The sequence below is a fragment of the Trichoplusia ni genome, chromosome 8 (genome assembly GCF_003590095.1).
Source record: "Trichoplusia ni isolate ovarian cell line Hi5 chromosome 8, tn1, whole genome shotgun sequence".
Lineage (NCBI taxonomy): Eukaryota > Metazoa > Arthropoda > Insecta > Lepidoptera > Noctuidae > Trichoplusia > Trichoplusia ni.
The window spans coordinates 13,943,605-13,960,499 of NC_039485.1; the positions used below are offsets into that span (position 1 = coordinate 13,943,605).

At 34.7% G+C, this 16,895-nt stretch overlaps 2 protein-coding genes across 3 annotated transcripts; one reads left to right on the forward strand and one right to left on the reverse strand.

Annotated features, from left to right (window-relative positions):
* Nucleotides 1-201: 201 nt before the first annotated feature.
* Nucleotides 202-9,691, reverse strand: LOC113496467 (phospholipid scramblase 1). Of its 2 annotated transcripts, XM_026875709.1 has the most exons (6): nucleotides 9,519-9,691; nucleotides 8,685-9,027; nucleotides 3,211-3,476; nucleotides 2,786-3,010; nucleotides 2,488-2,649; nucleotides 202-2,256 (listed from the first exon to the last, which is right to left on the reverse strand). In XM_026875709.1, exons 2-6 carry the CDS (start codon nucleotides 9,019-9,021, stop codon nucleotides 2,197-2,199), a joined length of 1,050 nt encoding a protein of 349 aa, XP_026731510.1. In that variant the 5' UTR covers nucleotides 9,022-9,027; nucleotides 9,519-9,691; the 3' UTR covers nucleotides 202-2,196. The 2 variants fall into 2 exon arrangements, with proteins under 2 accessions (XP_026731510.1, XP_026731511.1); XM_026875710.1 differs by lacking the exons at nucleotides 8,685-9,027; nucleotides 9,519-9,691 and adding an exon at nucleotides 3,687-4,214.
* A 536-nt stretch (nucleotides 9,692-10,227) lies between these two features.
* LOC113496469 (ras-related protein Rap-2c) lies at nucleotides 10,228-12,131 on the forward strand. Its single transcript, XM_026875712.1, has one exon. It carries the CDS (start codon nucleotides 10,556-10,558, stop codon nucleotides 11,099-11,101), a length of 546 nt encoding a protein of 181 aa, XP_026731513.1. The 5' UTR covers nucleotides 10,228-10,555; the 3' UTR covers nucleotides 11,102-12,131.
* The last annotated feature ends 4,764 nt before the right edge of the window (nucleotides 12,132-16,895 follow it).

A 16,895-nucleotide genomic window follows, 5' to 3' on the forward strand; every position in this document is an offset into this window, starting at 1 on the left:
TATTGTTGTTTTTATTGTATTAAATAATGACATGTTTAACACATTTTCTCGCAAATCAGTTAGTTATTTCTTTAGGTCATGAGAGAACTAATTAGGGTACAGGGTCTATTTTATTGTGACATTCAAAAAGTGCTCATTAGAACAGACGATATTTTATTTAAAAAGCATTTTATACAGATTGGGAATGTAATGAATTCTAAATTATATTTCAATAAACCGTTTATTTTTAAACATAATTACAAATAAGTATACATTATCAAAAATTGTAGTATCTAACTACATAAAATTAGGCAGCAAAATAATTTAATGAGAGCATTACATGTTCCATTATAATGTTTTTTTTTACAATAAATCATAACTATTGTTTTTGTGCGACTTCAAATTAATCAGATATTAAGTAAACAGTTAAATGCATTTGTAATAGTTTAAAGATACTACCTTCTAAAGAATACAGTGGTATATAATAAGCAGCCACGTACCTGCTACAGTAAATACATTTTCAATTATTACTTTCTACTAATTATTACTTACTTTTACATATAAAACATTACGTTTTTGGCTTTTTACCTAAAACAGCTGGGTAAGATTATTAGAAATTTATAATTACATTATATAATAAGACAAAAAGCTCCTGCATCATATTACTATATCACTTATCATAGACATAAGAAATGGTAGAATAGTAAATTGTATGGTATACTTAGAGCACTACAATTTTATTTACTATTTAGCACCTGTTTAAGAAGCAGTGGAGTTCGCTTTCATTATTTCATAAGGAAATTTCTGGTAAAAATTTCAAACTACTGAATATTTGCAGGTTTTGGTAATTAATTTCTAATACGAGATCTTATGTCATTCACTGAATAGTATAACAGCATTTCGCCATATTCTATTTAGGAATTCTTCTTGTAGTGTGAAAAAACTAATGAAGAAAGTCATAGAAAATGTGAATACTTCATTTATAATATTTCTTTTCATTTTTCATTTAATATCACAAAATTAAACCTAGCTGAAGGCTGGGAAATCTTAAAATGTGCTATTCAGCAATTAAACAGCAACATAAAAATATAAAAAAGACTAGATAACATAAGGAGATTATTGGAACAACAGTATTTAAGAATAACACATTTTTACCTGTTAGTATTAAACACATGCTTACAAAATAATGTATACAGCATGTCTGACATAATAGTATCTTTAAATCAAACTTCTTAGCACAGGCGTAAAAGTTTAAAGAAATTAAAAACCAAACGATATTTTCAAATAAAATTATTATCTGATTTTTTTTTTATACAGCCTTAACTTATGTTTCCTTTTCAGGACCTACTATCTTAGCCCAACTATCACATTGTATATTTCCATTCCGACATACCCCTTATAGAATATTGATTGTAATTCTCTGTAGTGGTAAATAATTTCACCCGACGTTTCCCGACGAGTAGTCAGATTTTATTAATCCTTTTTTTATACAAACATTTCGTTTTTGTGGCACATGTTATAGACATGCTGTATATCTTTAAAATAAATGTATCCTGTCCATTACAAAATTGTACTTATAGATTAAATTTGTAGAGATTGTATATTCAATTACAAAATAATAATTAGTATCTAAATGTTATGATTCACATCATTGAGATATACTATAAAGTTCTTAAGAAGCCTTTTTCTAATTACATTAAATGCTTTATAATTATTATAACTCATTTATATAGCGAAGATAATTATAAAAAAAAAACAAAGTTTTCGTGCCGATAAAGATCGTTTGCAGCGTAGATAACAATGTGCGATTAGTCTGTTAAAAAACAATGACAAATGCCTCATGGATATCCTACTTCCAAAGCGTAGGTACGTATTATAATATCAATATTATTACGCAAAAAAGTGGTTTCAAAGTCCGGTCTGAGTCATACGACCTTTGAGCACACATGACACACGTAATACGTGATATGCCAACAGTTATCACAACTAAAACTACTTTATTAGTAAAATTATTGTGCGGAACATGAAAGCATTTAATGCCTTGTGCCACGACATACCACTGGCAAAGTCAATTAGTAAAAAGTTACGCCATAATCTAAGTAATTCAAACAGCATATCAGTAATACAAAAATAAAAAAAAACATTAAATGGTAATATAAAAATGGTGATTACTCAATCTTGCTAGGACCTTAGTATGAAGTAATCTCTTTTTGTAAATTAAAGCATTCCTGGCCTATCGGTCTCTTGATTTCCAGATTTCTCGAAGAACATGAAATCCTGAAAATTAAAAAGCCAGTTACACGTCTTAAATGCTTATAAAGCACATACATCAAATGAATAGATAGCCAAGCAAATGCGTCGCGTAAGATAAATGATTCATAAATATCCGCAGACAAAAAAACATCATTTGAGAAATGAGGGTATACTGTATTTTTTAATTTTGAAGGAAGCATAGCAGTAGTATCTTTAAGATCAAATATTTCAGACTTGCAAATACAATATACTTACAATAAGGAAGCAGGCTCCAAGGAGAACCGCTTTTATCTTAACATCCAAGTCCATGGGGAATGTTATGCCAAAATAATCTGAATCAGTAAACGCCTCCCGCGCCAAACCGGACCATTGTTTTGTTATTTTACCCACTTTCGTTTCGCCATCTTTAGAGTAGACCTGGAATGTACGAAATTTAAATTAAAACTATTTTATTACAACACGAAGAACTGGCAAGCATATTTGGTTTTTAATTATGATTATGACAACTACTAGTGCTCACGCAATATGTGTATGTCAAAAGAAGACAACTTACATAGAATTCTACATCTCCACAAATAGAGAAAGTGCAAATAGGCCCTTTTATTCGAAGCACAACGTCGCCGACTTCATTTTTTATGACGTAGCATGGTTTGCAGATGGACCATTCCTGTTCAATAGATCCGATGACTGTGCCAGGAGGGGAGGTCACCTCCATGCTTTGGAGCCAGCATGGACACCAGCAGGAGTCGCAGGCCAATGGACGGCGGAGATTTATCACCTGAAATAAGGGTGTTTGCTCTTAGACGTTAATAAGAAAAAATATGTAATAAAAGTAAAGCCTGCAAAAACAACAATATTACTAAGGTCCAGTGATTTCAGATTATACTGCCAGTAAGGCTTTAATTGTATTTAATTTACTTTATTTCGCTGTCTGCAATGTTATGTTATCGCGTTGTACTTAAAATGTGGTAAACTTACCTCATTTCTGTAATTGTCCATGATTTTCATGTCAAATGGTCTCATGGGCCCACAACAGTTTCGCGTGCAACAATCATTGTCTTCAACAGCATAATATACTTTCTGACCAAGACTGTTCTTTATGGTATATTTGTTGTTTGTTTCAAAACCTACAAATGCTTCCAAAAGTTCCACTTTTTGATGTACAAGTAGTTGGTCAATCATAGAAAGGTATTCCAATCCCGGTGGACAGTTCGCGAGCCCTTGAGGAATACTCATCCATCCACCTGAAAAAGCAAATATTTTTAGTATCTTGCTGGCCAAAAAATGTTTATGAAAACACAACAATACTCACATAAAAATAGAATAAAATATATAATATAATTATTTAAAACGTTGACAGCCACAATACAATACCGACAACACAATGTAAAATAAAACAGATATGGTTTTAGTAAACACCCTCCACCAAACTACGATCTGTATGAAACTGCAACCTTATCTCTTCATCAGACAAGAATTTTTCATAACCACTCGAGCGGGATTTGAATACTCTATTACAAATTCGATTGAAGCTTCTCTTGACGCTAGAGATACTTAGTGTTTCTATGTAAACACGGTTATCTCTGAGCTCAGCTATAGCAACACACTTCCTTTTGTTAACGTAACACTTAAACCTTGACCACTTAGTACGCTTTTTGGTGGTTTGCTCTGCTACATCTAATAACATTGTCTTGCTTTTAAATAATTAATTTTAAGTAAACTTGAAGAGGTAATGATTGCTTGCTTACGAGAATGTGACTGTAATAAAGTGCAATAACAACATTTATTATCAATAGTCACAAAGCTGGGATATCATTTGCACAAACATTCAACACCCTTATCTTACAGATGTCAACAACACTTATTTATAAAGAACAAATAAGACATTGCCTGAGTATTGTGCCTAATAGATTTTGATTAGAAGTAAACTAGGTATACCATGTATGATATATATTCCAGGGTTTTAATATTTCAGCAGAACAAAGATATTTTCAATTAGTTTATAATTGTAAAACTATACATATACCTATTATGTAGATATAGTTTTATTTTAAGTCACACTGCTGACGAGTTTTATAAAATAAACTAGCGGCCTGTCTGTCCTTACTTCGCACGGATGCAATGCTGAAAACTTTTCTGGCCCCAATTCCGCTATTAGCGATTGCCGAATGAATAATTTTCGTTTTCTCTTAAGCACTTTGCACACTCACCGTCAATACAATGAATTTATATACAATACCGGTGGAAATCGAACACACGACCGTGTTTACAAAAAATCCGAAATCGTTGTTTTAAAACATTTTACTACAACTACTATAACAACTAACCGTTTACGCAGCGTAAGCTTTCAATAAATAAAATCCACCGACCATCAACTTTTTTTAAAGCCCCGTTTAATGTTGATATACTAATGAATAATGCACTAAAATTTGATGTCTTTCTCATTACTTACTGCTCCGCTCCTATTCGTTTTGTCGTGATAATAATTATAATTAAATTAGTATATATATAGCCTTCCTCGATAAATGTTTAAGAAACCAGAAAGAATTTTCAAATCCAAAATAAGTTTTACTTTACACACTTTAGTACCATACGAATAATTATAGTGATTTCAACCTGATTTCGATCTTTTTAAGAGCAAAAATTCTGTCATTAATTACTATTACATGAACCGTTGACGCGCACGCAACGTTATCATACAAAAGCGATTATTTCTCCTGAACATATTTCTTTGCTGTTTTGCTTCCATTAAACATAATTTGATGGCATATCATCAGCATGTGCCAATAGCCTTCTTCAATAATTAGGTATCTAACTAATAAAAAAAACTAATAATATATGTTATTATGTATTCTTATACATATAATATAGTCCTCGTAGATAATGGTTTATATAATGTCTCCTATTTTTATAACATTAAATATCAAATGTGGATGAGTCAAAAAGTAGTTGTAGCCAGTTGTAGGTACGTTCCTGTTCCACTTTACCTAATCTATGCTAATATTATAAATGCGAAAGTCTGTCTCTCTAGCTTTCAGGATTTTTTTTTATTTGGTACACTGACAATCTTGAGCCTGATAAAGAATACTTTTTAACCGACTTCAAAAAAAGGAGGAGGTTCTCAATTCGACTGTATTTTTTTTTTTATGTTTGTTACCTCGTAACTTGCGATTGGGTGAACCGATTTTCATGATTCTTTTTTTATTTGAAAGCTTGTGCTTCCCGTGTGGTCCCATTATCACCATTTCAATATCTGATAATGGGATCTTGTAGAAATCGGGGGAACTCTTCAATAAATAACAGCAGATTAACCACAATTGTTGCTATAGCATATCTAAGCATTGTTTACGCCATCACACAACATATTATCACGCCTGTACTCACTACAAAGGTTATAAAAACTATTTCGAAAAAAAATAATGTTCAAGGTCACTTACAAAGTTTTACAAAAAACGCAATACTGAAACTAAAATAAACATAATTAGATGTTTGTTCTGATGAGATATTCGGTTATTCAAAATGGCCTCCATAATTAACATCACTCTCAAATGGTAACAGACTGGGTGGAGGCTTTCGAACAAATATCACTGGGAATTCTGGGCAGTTTTACGGGGGCAAAGAACTCATTTGGGCAGCGCGTTTAGTAGGCCTACCCATACTAAAAACCACTAACTTTCCACTAAAAAGTGAAAAATAAAATTAATTTTGGAAAAAATTAAAAACCGACTTCAAGACTCCACTAACAATATATACAATTGAACTAAAAAGTATAAAATAATATTTTAATTACAAGCCAAAGAACACTAAAGGAAAATCAACGAAATTATTGATACTTATACATACTATTTACATTTTAAAATCAGTTATTTTTGGAGTCGGTGCCAGCCAAAACAAAAACAATATATTAATGACACAAAAAGAAATTACATAAATAATTGAAAAACAACCGATAATTGAAAAGAAGACAATAAAATAATTTATCTATTAATAACACAAAAAAGAAACATAAACTAATACATGCAAACATAAAACACAACCATCAGCGTCTTCTGCCCTCACGCGTCTGCCCGCATTTGGCACCGACCTCAAAAATAACTGATTTTAAAATGTAAATGGTATGCATAAGTATCAATAATTTCGTTGATTTTCCTTTAGTGTTCTTTGGCTTGTAATTAAAATATTATTTTATACTTTTTAGTTCAATTGTATATATTGTTAGTGGAGTCTTGAAGTCGGTTTTTAATTTTTTCCAAAATTAATTTTTTAGATGTACCAACGCGCGAAGTAAGTAGAATTCTACGCGGAAAGGCTCGCGGGCAACAGCTAGTACTATAAAGATAATTTGTTTAAGATTAACTTTATCATATCAATGCTATAAAATCTTATCTATGGATTTAATTATTGCATATTATTATCTTATATGACTCATACAGCTTTTATTTCTAATTATATTAGAATCAGTTTGAATATTATCTAAATATGGACTGGGTTTAATTTACCATTTTCAGACGTATGTGTGGCAGTTTCTTTTGTACGATCCACGCTCTAATAGTCCCAAGGGCTGGATGGTGGGGTTCTGACTTCTCAGGTTCTCGATTTAATTTTAAAGTAGAAAATCGATTGACCGAATTTAATTTCACCATAAACCTCGCCAACTTGTTTTAAGTAGAGGTAACGTTTCGCTGTTATTAAAACGATCTCTTTCCAAAATAGCTGAAGCATCACGCGGCTGTTCTACCAAGGCTGCACTTTTTTTTCCGGGGTGAAACGCTAATGTCTTCAACCCACGCCGAGGGCATGGCGTGGGGATATGCCGGACTTCCACCGACTAAAACACCCCGGGCCCCTTCTACTGCTTTAGCCAGAGTCACGGGATCGCTCGCGCATACTCTGCGCGACTCTGGCTGGCTCTAGTCCTTTGGGATGGGTGTAAAAAGCCCACCCCTCACTCCTCATAAGAACGGATGCGCAGGACGACGCGCCCGTCTCCTTCTTGGCAACCGAGGTTGCACTTACTCGAAATAGCATTTCAAAATCCAGGTGTCGCCAGGTTTCATAAACATTAAAGTTACATGCACAAAGATACGCTCAGACTCAAAGACTCAGAACAACCATTCGTGGATCATACAGATGCTTGTTCTACGCGAGGATCGAACCCACGACACACCGTGGACGGTTTTAGCGATCGTCACCTTTGCCAATCGGCTATTCATGCATTTCCGACTTTTGAAGCACCGCGAATTTACAAATAAAAATTATATTTGACTAGCTATAGTATATGGATGACCAAATAATATCCAGTAAAATGTAGTTTCGGTGGATAGGGCTAAAAAAATAATAATGACCAAATTAAAAAAGTTTTATTGTTTCAACGTTATTCGGTAAAAACCAAGTGTGCACTGCATGTGGCCCTAAAAATAATTATGGATATAATAACATGTAATTAATTTAATATTCCCTAATTGAAAGCGACATTACTATAAAATTGAGCTATTGTGGTACTCCTTTTTTTCCTTATTCTGTTGACGTTCATTTATTTTTATGTAGTGTTTATAAATAAAAGATATTTTAAGTAATGACACCAATTAAGTATGAGTTTGACTAGCTAACAAAGGGACATACAATTATCTAAGATGGACAATAAATAACATTTTGTTCATAAATCATTAAAATTCATGGCACCTTGTTTATTTCGTGCAGTATTTAACTATTAGACACATAAATCTAAAATATAAAATTACCGTGTCACGATGTTAGTTACCGTACTCCTCCGAAACGGCTTAACCGATTTTTACCCAATTTTATATGCGTATACAGTAGGTCTGGGAATCGACTAACATTTATTTTTCATACCCCTAAGTGATAAGGGTTGCTCAAACAAAAAAAATATATTTTATTTTTGGACGAAATTGTTTGTGTCTATTTTTTTTATAATGTGGCATTAAAATACATACAACAAGAAATAATTCATTAGGCAAAACAACGTTTGCTGGGTCAGCTAGTATCTCTATAAATAGCAACAAACAAAGTTTTTCTGATGAGCAACACACAACGGCACAGCCTGATGAACAAAGTTCAGACTTATAGTAATAGGGTCCCGTTTCACTATTTAGGAATAGAACTGTGGGTGAATTGAAAGAAAGGATGAATTGTATTTATTTTCGAATTATTAGTAGCAGTATTTTAAGGTGCTGAAGGCAAGGGAAAACAATACTTTCTTAAATAGTCTCGCACAGAAATATCTACCAAAACCATGTTTCTCACTGTATGTGACTGATTAATTTTAAGCGATTTCAGCTGAATTTTAATTGCTTTTTATACTTATTGTTTGTCCTCATTTAGTTAAGCTGTTTTTGGTTTACTAGGTACTTTATCAAAAAAGTTTTGAAAATGTTTTTAAATCAATGAATAGCTAAGACTATTTTAAATTAGTAGTTGAATAATAGTCTTACCAGGTGGCACCTGCGGTCCGGGCTGTTGAACAACTGGACCATAGCCTGGCTGCGGGTAACCAGACTGAGCATACCCTCCTTGCGGATGTGGGTAGCCAGGCTGAAACCCAGGTTGAAATCCAGGCGTGAAGCCAGGCTGAAATCCAGGTTGGAATCCTGACTGCATCCCAGGTAGAGGTTGGGCTCCTGGTGGAAGTGATGGTCCAGAAGGGTGCATAGGTCCTGGCGGAGGCCCAGGATAACCCATTTGTGGGTTCAATGGATAGCTTTCATGCTTTTCAGGTGGAGGTGCATATCCATGACTTTGAGGAAAATTTGGAGCGTAGGGTTTCGACATGTTGACCTGTAAATCATATTAGTTTATAAAGAACGAGGAACAATTTAAAATTGGAAGCAAACAAAAACTGTGTACTGTTTTTTTTTTGCAGTCTAAACCAGTACCCGAAAAAACCCACTTAAATGTCCGACAGGACTGATTCGTCAGGGCCGTCCGTCTGATAATTCCCGCTGCCTAGAGACCTATGCTAAACAGACACTAAAACCGCTGACGTGAACGCTAACCTTTTAACCTTCCTAAATGCACAAATTATGATTAATTTAATGAATAGCATGAAAGACCGAAACCGCGCCTTAAATCTGTTGCCTAACAATAATTTCATGTTTATTCATTCAGACTTATGCATCTACTCACAAATCTAGCTTACGATGGTAGAAGATAAAAGAAATCTGGAAGCCGGAATGAATCGAGTGGTTAAATTACTTAATTACAAAATGATAATATAACTATTTTTAAATCCTTGAAACTATTATTAAATACAATTTTCATTCACTTACCAATTACTTAAGTGTCGATATTTAATTTACCATGATACTGGTGAAATATCAAGTCTGAAGCGTGTTATAAATATTTATGCCGATTGCCGAATGCAGGACGAAAATTTATTTTTGTATATTTTCTCCACCTCACGTAAATCATAGACAATGTAGTAATAGCGCTCTGCGCTACATACGTAGACTTTTTTAGAGCTATTTTGTTTCTTTTTTATTATCTGTGTCACTTTATTTGGGTTACTGGGACTTTGAAATAAAATTTATCACACAGACGCTTACTTTTTAAGAGTTGTTATATATTATACTATTTATATGTATTTTAAAACCTAAAATAATATTTTTTTTTTCTTAAAAAATATTATTGTGTACGTGTTTTTTCGTCACAGTATTTCTGAACGTGTAATCAAGATGACAACTGTTACAGACGAACTGTTTCCGGCATAATGTTGCAAGCCTAACGTATCTGCAAAACAATAGTAATTAAAATAATACATTTGAAAAAATCATATTTCTTAATTGATTTACGGTTAATTTAGTAGCTTGGATGATAAAAACTTAATAACAAGGAAATCCATCATAATATTGACTTTTCCTTTTTTTTAATTCGATGCCACGGTGCAAATTTTTTAAATTTCATTCCTTTGTTTTGGTAGGAATTATTTTATTTTGCTAGCAGCACTAGCATCCGTTTGGTACTATTTTCCATTCACCAATCAAACCATTGCAATAAGGTGCATTGACCAACCTGCTGCTGCTGCCGAGTCTAGCCAGCAGTGAACAAGTCAGTTAGTAGATGTTTGCTTCCGCGTTTGTATCTTTGAAGTAACCACCATCGCGATGCAGTCGAAGTTGTTTTGCCACTCATCTAACTAAAATGGCGTCGCTGTTTATCAATTAGCTTGCTTTATGTGTACATTACTCAGTGATCGTATCCGAGTGAGTCATAAACCAACATAGCAATGACATTTTTATAGCACATAGTGAGAATACGTTTCTAAAACGTTGTGTAGACTGGCAAGTGTGATTTCAGGAACACAATAATGCGCGAATTCAAAGTGGTTGTGTTGGGCTCGGGTGGGGTCGGGAAAAGTGCTTTGACTGTGCAGTTTGTATCTGGATGTTTTATGGAGAAATATGACCCCACGATAGAAGACTTCTATAGGAAAGAAATAGAAGTGGACAATTCACCATGTGTTTTAGAAATATTGGATACCGCCGGCACGGAACAGTTTGCTTCTATGCGAGATCTGTACATTAAAAACGGTCAAGGATTCGTTGTAGTATATTCCTTAACTAATCATCAGACGTTTCAAGATATCAAGCCAATGAAGGAATTGATAACGCGCGTCAAAGGATCTGAGCGCGTTCCTATTTTGTTGGTGGGCAACAAGGCCGACTTAGAGCATCAGCGCGAGGTCTCGCACGCCGAAGGTTCGGCGCTGGCTCAAATGTGGGGATGCCCTTTCGTAGAGGCCTCCGCCAAGAGCCGCACCAACGTCAACGAGATGTTCGCCGAAATTGTGCGTGAAATGAACGTTAGCCCTGAAAATAAAAAGCCAACTTATTGTTGTTGTACAGTGCTTTAATATTTAGAGTGTAATGTGGCATTTATTTCTCGTAAGACTGCAAATGCGAGGCGGGATCGTGCCTGCCTCCGCTCGACGGCCGGTCGTCTCCAGTGGGGAGCTCGGCGACGGCGCGCCGGCCCCGGCCGCTGGGGCTCCGGCGCTCGCGACGCGCGTCATATCACATTGTTAATATCGTTGATACATACCATTGTCCAATCAAGGTGCTTTACTTATATTTTCATACTTTATTACTGGTAGATACTCCCGCAATAATGGTTAATGTGAACAAATATCCTTATTGGAGCATCAATAGCTACCCAATTGCAAAAACAAGCTTGATTTTGTTCATCTAATAAGTAGACACTTACAACAGCTGTGTCTGAAGCAGAAACATGTATTGTAAAATAATATTAGTCAACTTTGTATATAATTTCATGAGATTAATGATGTTGAGGGCAAGGACAATTTAGAAAATTAAAAAGCCATCCAATATGCAATAAACTAATGATTGTGTAGAGTGGTGTGCGATGATGAGTAAGAACTTACACCTAAGTGATGTTGCAGATTATATTTTATTGTGTAAATTATGTTTATATGGAAAATCAGTAATCAAGGAAAAGCAGAATGTTTTGTCAGTTGCGTGATTGTGTTTTAAAGTCTACCAGGATTTGTGATAATACATATAACAAAATACCTATAATAAAAGTTTTAAGTGGGAGATTGAAAAGTGAAGTTTTATTCTTCAGTAAATAAGGTAACCAATCCATTTTGATATTACACAATTTACATGATATATTTTAATACAAACTGTAGTTAACACCTATATTTACATTCTAGAGATAAAGATTTGAATTGAAAGCATTTGGAAACTCTTTATTTTAACTATTGGTTTCAATGATAAATGTCATTTCATTGTAGTGTACAGCTAAATATTGTGTTGGTAGCATTTTGTATATTATGTGTAGGTCTTAGGTATTTAAATATATACTAATTATACCAATACATTTGTGATATTCTTTAGAAAGTAAATAAAAAATCTTTAAACTTCTATTAGTAATTTTAACATGGCCAATGTAAGGTTGGCTGTAACTATCCCATGTACTGGTTATTTTTAACCTCATGAATATCCGTGTTTTAAGAGTTCAAGATGATTGTGCTGCTACCATCTTGGTTATCAGCAGGTTGCATAGCCTCTGTGAAACTGCTACAATTTACTGACACTTAAGGATTCATTTTCTTTATAGTTGTCTATTAGTTATTTGTAAAAAAAATTGATCAGTGGGTCTTCTTAGGGGCGTTGCCAGATCTTTTTTGACAACTAAAATTGTTTATTTGACCTTGCAACTTTGTAGAACAGCAATTAATGGGTTGAAGGTCAAAAGAAACACTAACTAATTTTTAGTATTGCTACAAAATTGTGTTTCTACTCATTTTTTTTTTGTTGTCTAACATTAGTTATTAATGTAAATGAGCACTCAGATTGCAGTTGATAATTGCAGCAAATACTTCTTACTTTATGTTATGTTCAAACTCTTTGCTTTTCTTCTTTGTGTAATGACTTTGCGCTTATTTGATTTTAAGTAGATAGTTGGTTAAACAGTTATTGGCAATTAATCGCCCAGTGCATACCAAGTGGGCAGTCAACTGTGCTGATCATATCATCTACAACACGGATTGAATTGCATGATGTGCAACTGGTATGACATTGCTGCTGATTGCTGACAATGAAACATATGAAATTGTTTCACAGCATACATTGGTAGCTGCTACAGGTTGTATCACTAAATTGATTGAGGTCACTCCTCGTAAGCTGTTCATAGTTTTTAAAAAGCGTAAACAAGTTCGTTTTTCGGAAGGTATTCTGAAGTATATAAAAGTCTAATAGTGTATGTGTGCTCTCTTTAATGCATACATTATTGTTGTTGTGCACTAGCGTTACTGCTACAAATTGTTCCTTGTGGAATTCGCCAAGTGGCACGGATAAACGAGTGGGGCCCGTGGCGCGTGCTGTTGTACGGTAACCAGCTGTTGGACCGTGACGTACAGTGAGCGCAATCATCCTAGTTTCTGCAATACCCATCCACTACTTAGTTATTGTTTTAACATAGTAAAACATTTTACATTTGAATTAACGCAGCTTTTGCAATGTTACATGAAGGGATTCAGAGACTATTTTGTAGCAAGAACAGGAAAAGGACACTCAATTTTCTTAATATTGACTAACACATTTTATATAAACTTGTTAATTATATAACGTTTTAATTGAATTGCCTCTGATAATTTAAGTATTTAGAGGCGATTTTCGCATGGTTCACAGCGGCCTCAGCACAACGAACATAATAAATCCATCAGATCGACTAGCGCACATTCTACTGCGACGTTTTACCCACGAAAATAAGGTTGCGAAGGCTACTCACTCACATTTACGACATTCTTAATACAAAGTAGGGATTAAATGAAGACAATAAAGTGTTAAATAATAAGCCTAAAAACGCGTCACTAAAATTCGGCTGTAAAGTGTTTCCTTGGTGCAGGCCGTCACAACCTGCGGCTCAAGTGGCACGTTATCGAGTTTAAGGCCATGCCTCGATTGCTTTAGTCTTTTCGTGCGCTACTACTGCTTAGGTGCCGTTACTGGCCCAGATAACAGCTAATTCGCCCGGACATTGACGGGAGGGTGTTGTAATATCATGTTTACTTCCTTGTGTTTCCATTAGTTACGGGCCACTGACTGCATCTTCTTTGATAGATCCTAACAAGGGAATAAAATCTGAAGTTTATCATGTTGCAATTTACCTTAAATATATATTTTAAATATATTTTGCTATATTTTCGATTTCGTAATGTATAATTTAATTTAAACAATGAGGTAAACAGGTTGGGTGGTCGATTTCCCTAATGGTTTGCCTGCTGTGCTATTTACACTGTAGTATCTTGCCGACTATCCTTGCTTGATAACTTAAATTTTACCATTATGAAGTTGCCATGACTTTATTGCCTTGTTGCAAAGGCATTGTTGTTTTTATACAGATATTAATATTTGGAGATTCTTGAGAACTGGGTTAATTAATTGTGGGTATGACGACATCAGACGTCAGTACTGCTGATATCTAACTGTAGTTTCTTATTTCCAGATCTTAAAAGTTCTTACAGTTAATTTTATTTTAAAAGGTAGGGATTGCACGGGCAGGTAGAGTGTGCAGTTGTAGGATACAGTTCATCGTCACATGAGAACGTGACGCAAGTAATTGATGCTCCGAGAAAATACGTAGGTGCCGTTGACTCTGTTTTATTACCGTTTAACGACTCCTCGCTCGTGTGTCAGACTTGTTCGTGAGGGTTTGTCCTAAACTAATAAAGTATAAAATCTTTAGCTTTTCACATAACTTTATTTATATTCGTCACTTTATGCAAATTTCATGTACTTACATAATGATAATATAGCCTAGGCTATGTTTTACATCTGATAAAAACGTAATTTAAAACAAAAAATAATGGAAAACAACCTAGGCTGTTCGTAAAATGAAAACGGAAATTGTATCCAGAATTAAAAAGATATCAGTGGTGTCTTCGGTTGAACTTATAGTGTAAATACAATTATACAAACTGCTAAGGCCTCAGGCTGGTATTGATTACATTACACACGGGAAAATAGAGTTCCCCTTCAAGTTCACACACATTCATCTGAATTCGAATCAAACTCTGTAATAGCTGGAGTTATACATGAAACCTCATAATACTAATGATTAACCGGGGAGTGAACGGGTTATATTTCCGATAAATTTGTTTACAATTTCAAGAAAATCCCAAGGTTTGGGATTATCAAATATTCTTACGAATCATAAGATTTATACTTAGATTGAGGAATCATTAATTTGTTAGGCTTAATGACCTCCACCTTATTCCTTTTTTCTGATAATAAAGGAGAGGTGATGGTGTCCCCTAAGCCCTTTCTCTCTTAACTGGAACAGTCACGGTTCGAAACATCATAATACGACCTCAGGCGTAACTAAGAGTAGTGTTTCGACCTTCGTCACCAAGCATTGACAGGAATATGGTGGGACGCACAAACTAATATGCATAATAATGTAGTGCACTTGAAGCAGCTACTTGTTTATTCATTCAACTTTATTATTGTCACATGTTAAGTGAGTCCTTATTTTTAACGTCCATGCACAATAACGCACCGTCCGGTTCTCGGCTAATAAAATAACGATCAACCCTTCGACATAGTTTGAAGTACAGATTAGGTTTTAAGATAAGAAATTTACAGCATAACACTGTCATTGGCTGATTATTGCAACGCGACGCGACGCTACAAGTTACTGTCTTGTAGACCATTGAGCTAAGTTTGGAGAAGAATGGTTCTGGACTGTAAGTATTGCGTATAGTAAGTAATGACTTGACTAATTCATAAAGTGAATATTTTAATTTTGTATTAATTTTATCAATGCAGACATTACCTTTAATTATGCTTACGTTGCCTCTGTGACTATCACAGAATACGTGTTTAATTGTCTTGAGATGGTTTTCGGGAAGCATGCAAGGTCTTGCTTGGAATAGATGCGTCTCGACGAGTCTCCCGCGCACCTCGCGCGCTGCTGCTGCGTGTGGGGCGGCTATAAATACCCTACATAACATACGCTACGTCCGTTCAATAAAAATTATAACGTTGAATAATATAATTCAAGTGGTGGCCTGCAAAAATAATAACACGAGTGTGTTCCCGCTTTAAAACCAATCAACCTCTCGAAATCTGTAACAATGCCAGAATATTGTTAACTCTGGTAGGTACAGTATGCAGTAAATGCAGTTACAAATAATGAAACCGTTGTTTACTTACACAGTTTGTACTTACGTACGACAGAATAGCTTGGTGCTCTCTGTTCTCATGGTTTGAACGTTCTCATGGAAACAATCATTGCCGGTGCGGGGGTATTATTACAATGAATGCTTTTAATTTAACATCAAATGAGTGCTTTCATGACATAAAAATATTTATTGTAAATGTACAAGATCTTAAATTCGATGGGCTGTTTTATTATTGTTGACTAACGCCATTTTAATATTTTACATCATATTTCTCGGATATTACGTGGAAGTATTCGCAAGACGAGTGATTCTGGGTGTACAAGTTGCGCAACTTGCGTAGGCAGAAACTGCCTTGACTGAGCTCCTAACATGGTTTGACTTGCCATCATACGGGCTGCTCCCAGACTCTATGGCGCAAGTTGCGTCATTGACAACCTATAACAACGTGAATTTACGTTGTTGCTTCCATTAATAGTCAGTCAAGCACTTGTAAAATGCAGTTGACCGCATAATAGATCCTTTTTCTGATATGTCAGGCTCTTATTTGCCTCAATAAGCCATTAACCAAATGGTACGTCATTAGACACCATCTCAGTGGATGTGGTTAAAACAACGTTATGGCAACCCAACCATAGAAGGTGTTTGGGATTAGACATAATCTATCATGCAAAGATTATATTCAATTTAAGTTCGTAAAAGTTATGAGCCGCTGACCCCAAATATTAAATAGGTTGACGAATATTATCAAGTAGGTAACTTGCTGTCATCGATTACGCTCCAATGACCGTGTAGTCCTTGGCAGGTTGTGCAACCGTACCTTGGCAAGCAATGCTTGCAAACAACTGATCTGAATATTAGGTAAATAGTCGTTCATATCAATACATTCGATAAACCTACTGATAGAAATAAGTTAGGTTATCCGACAGCTCTACAGTCTAGTGTCTCTATCACTAATTGTTTAAGAAATGATACCTACCCTTTAATCTACCCATTATGAAAC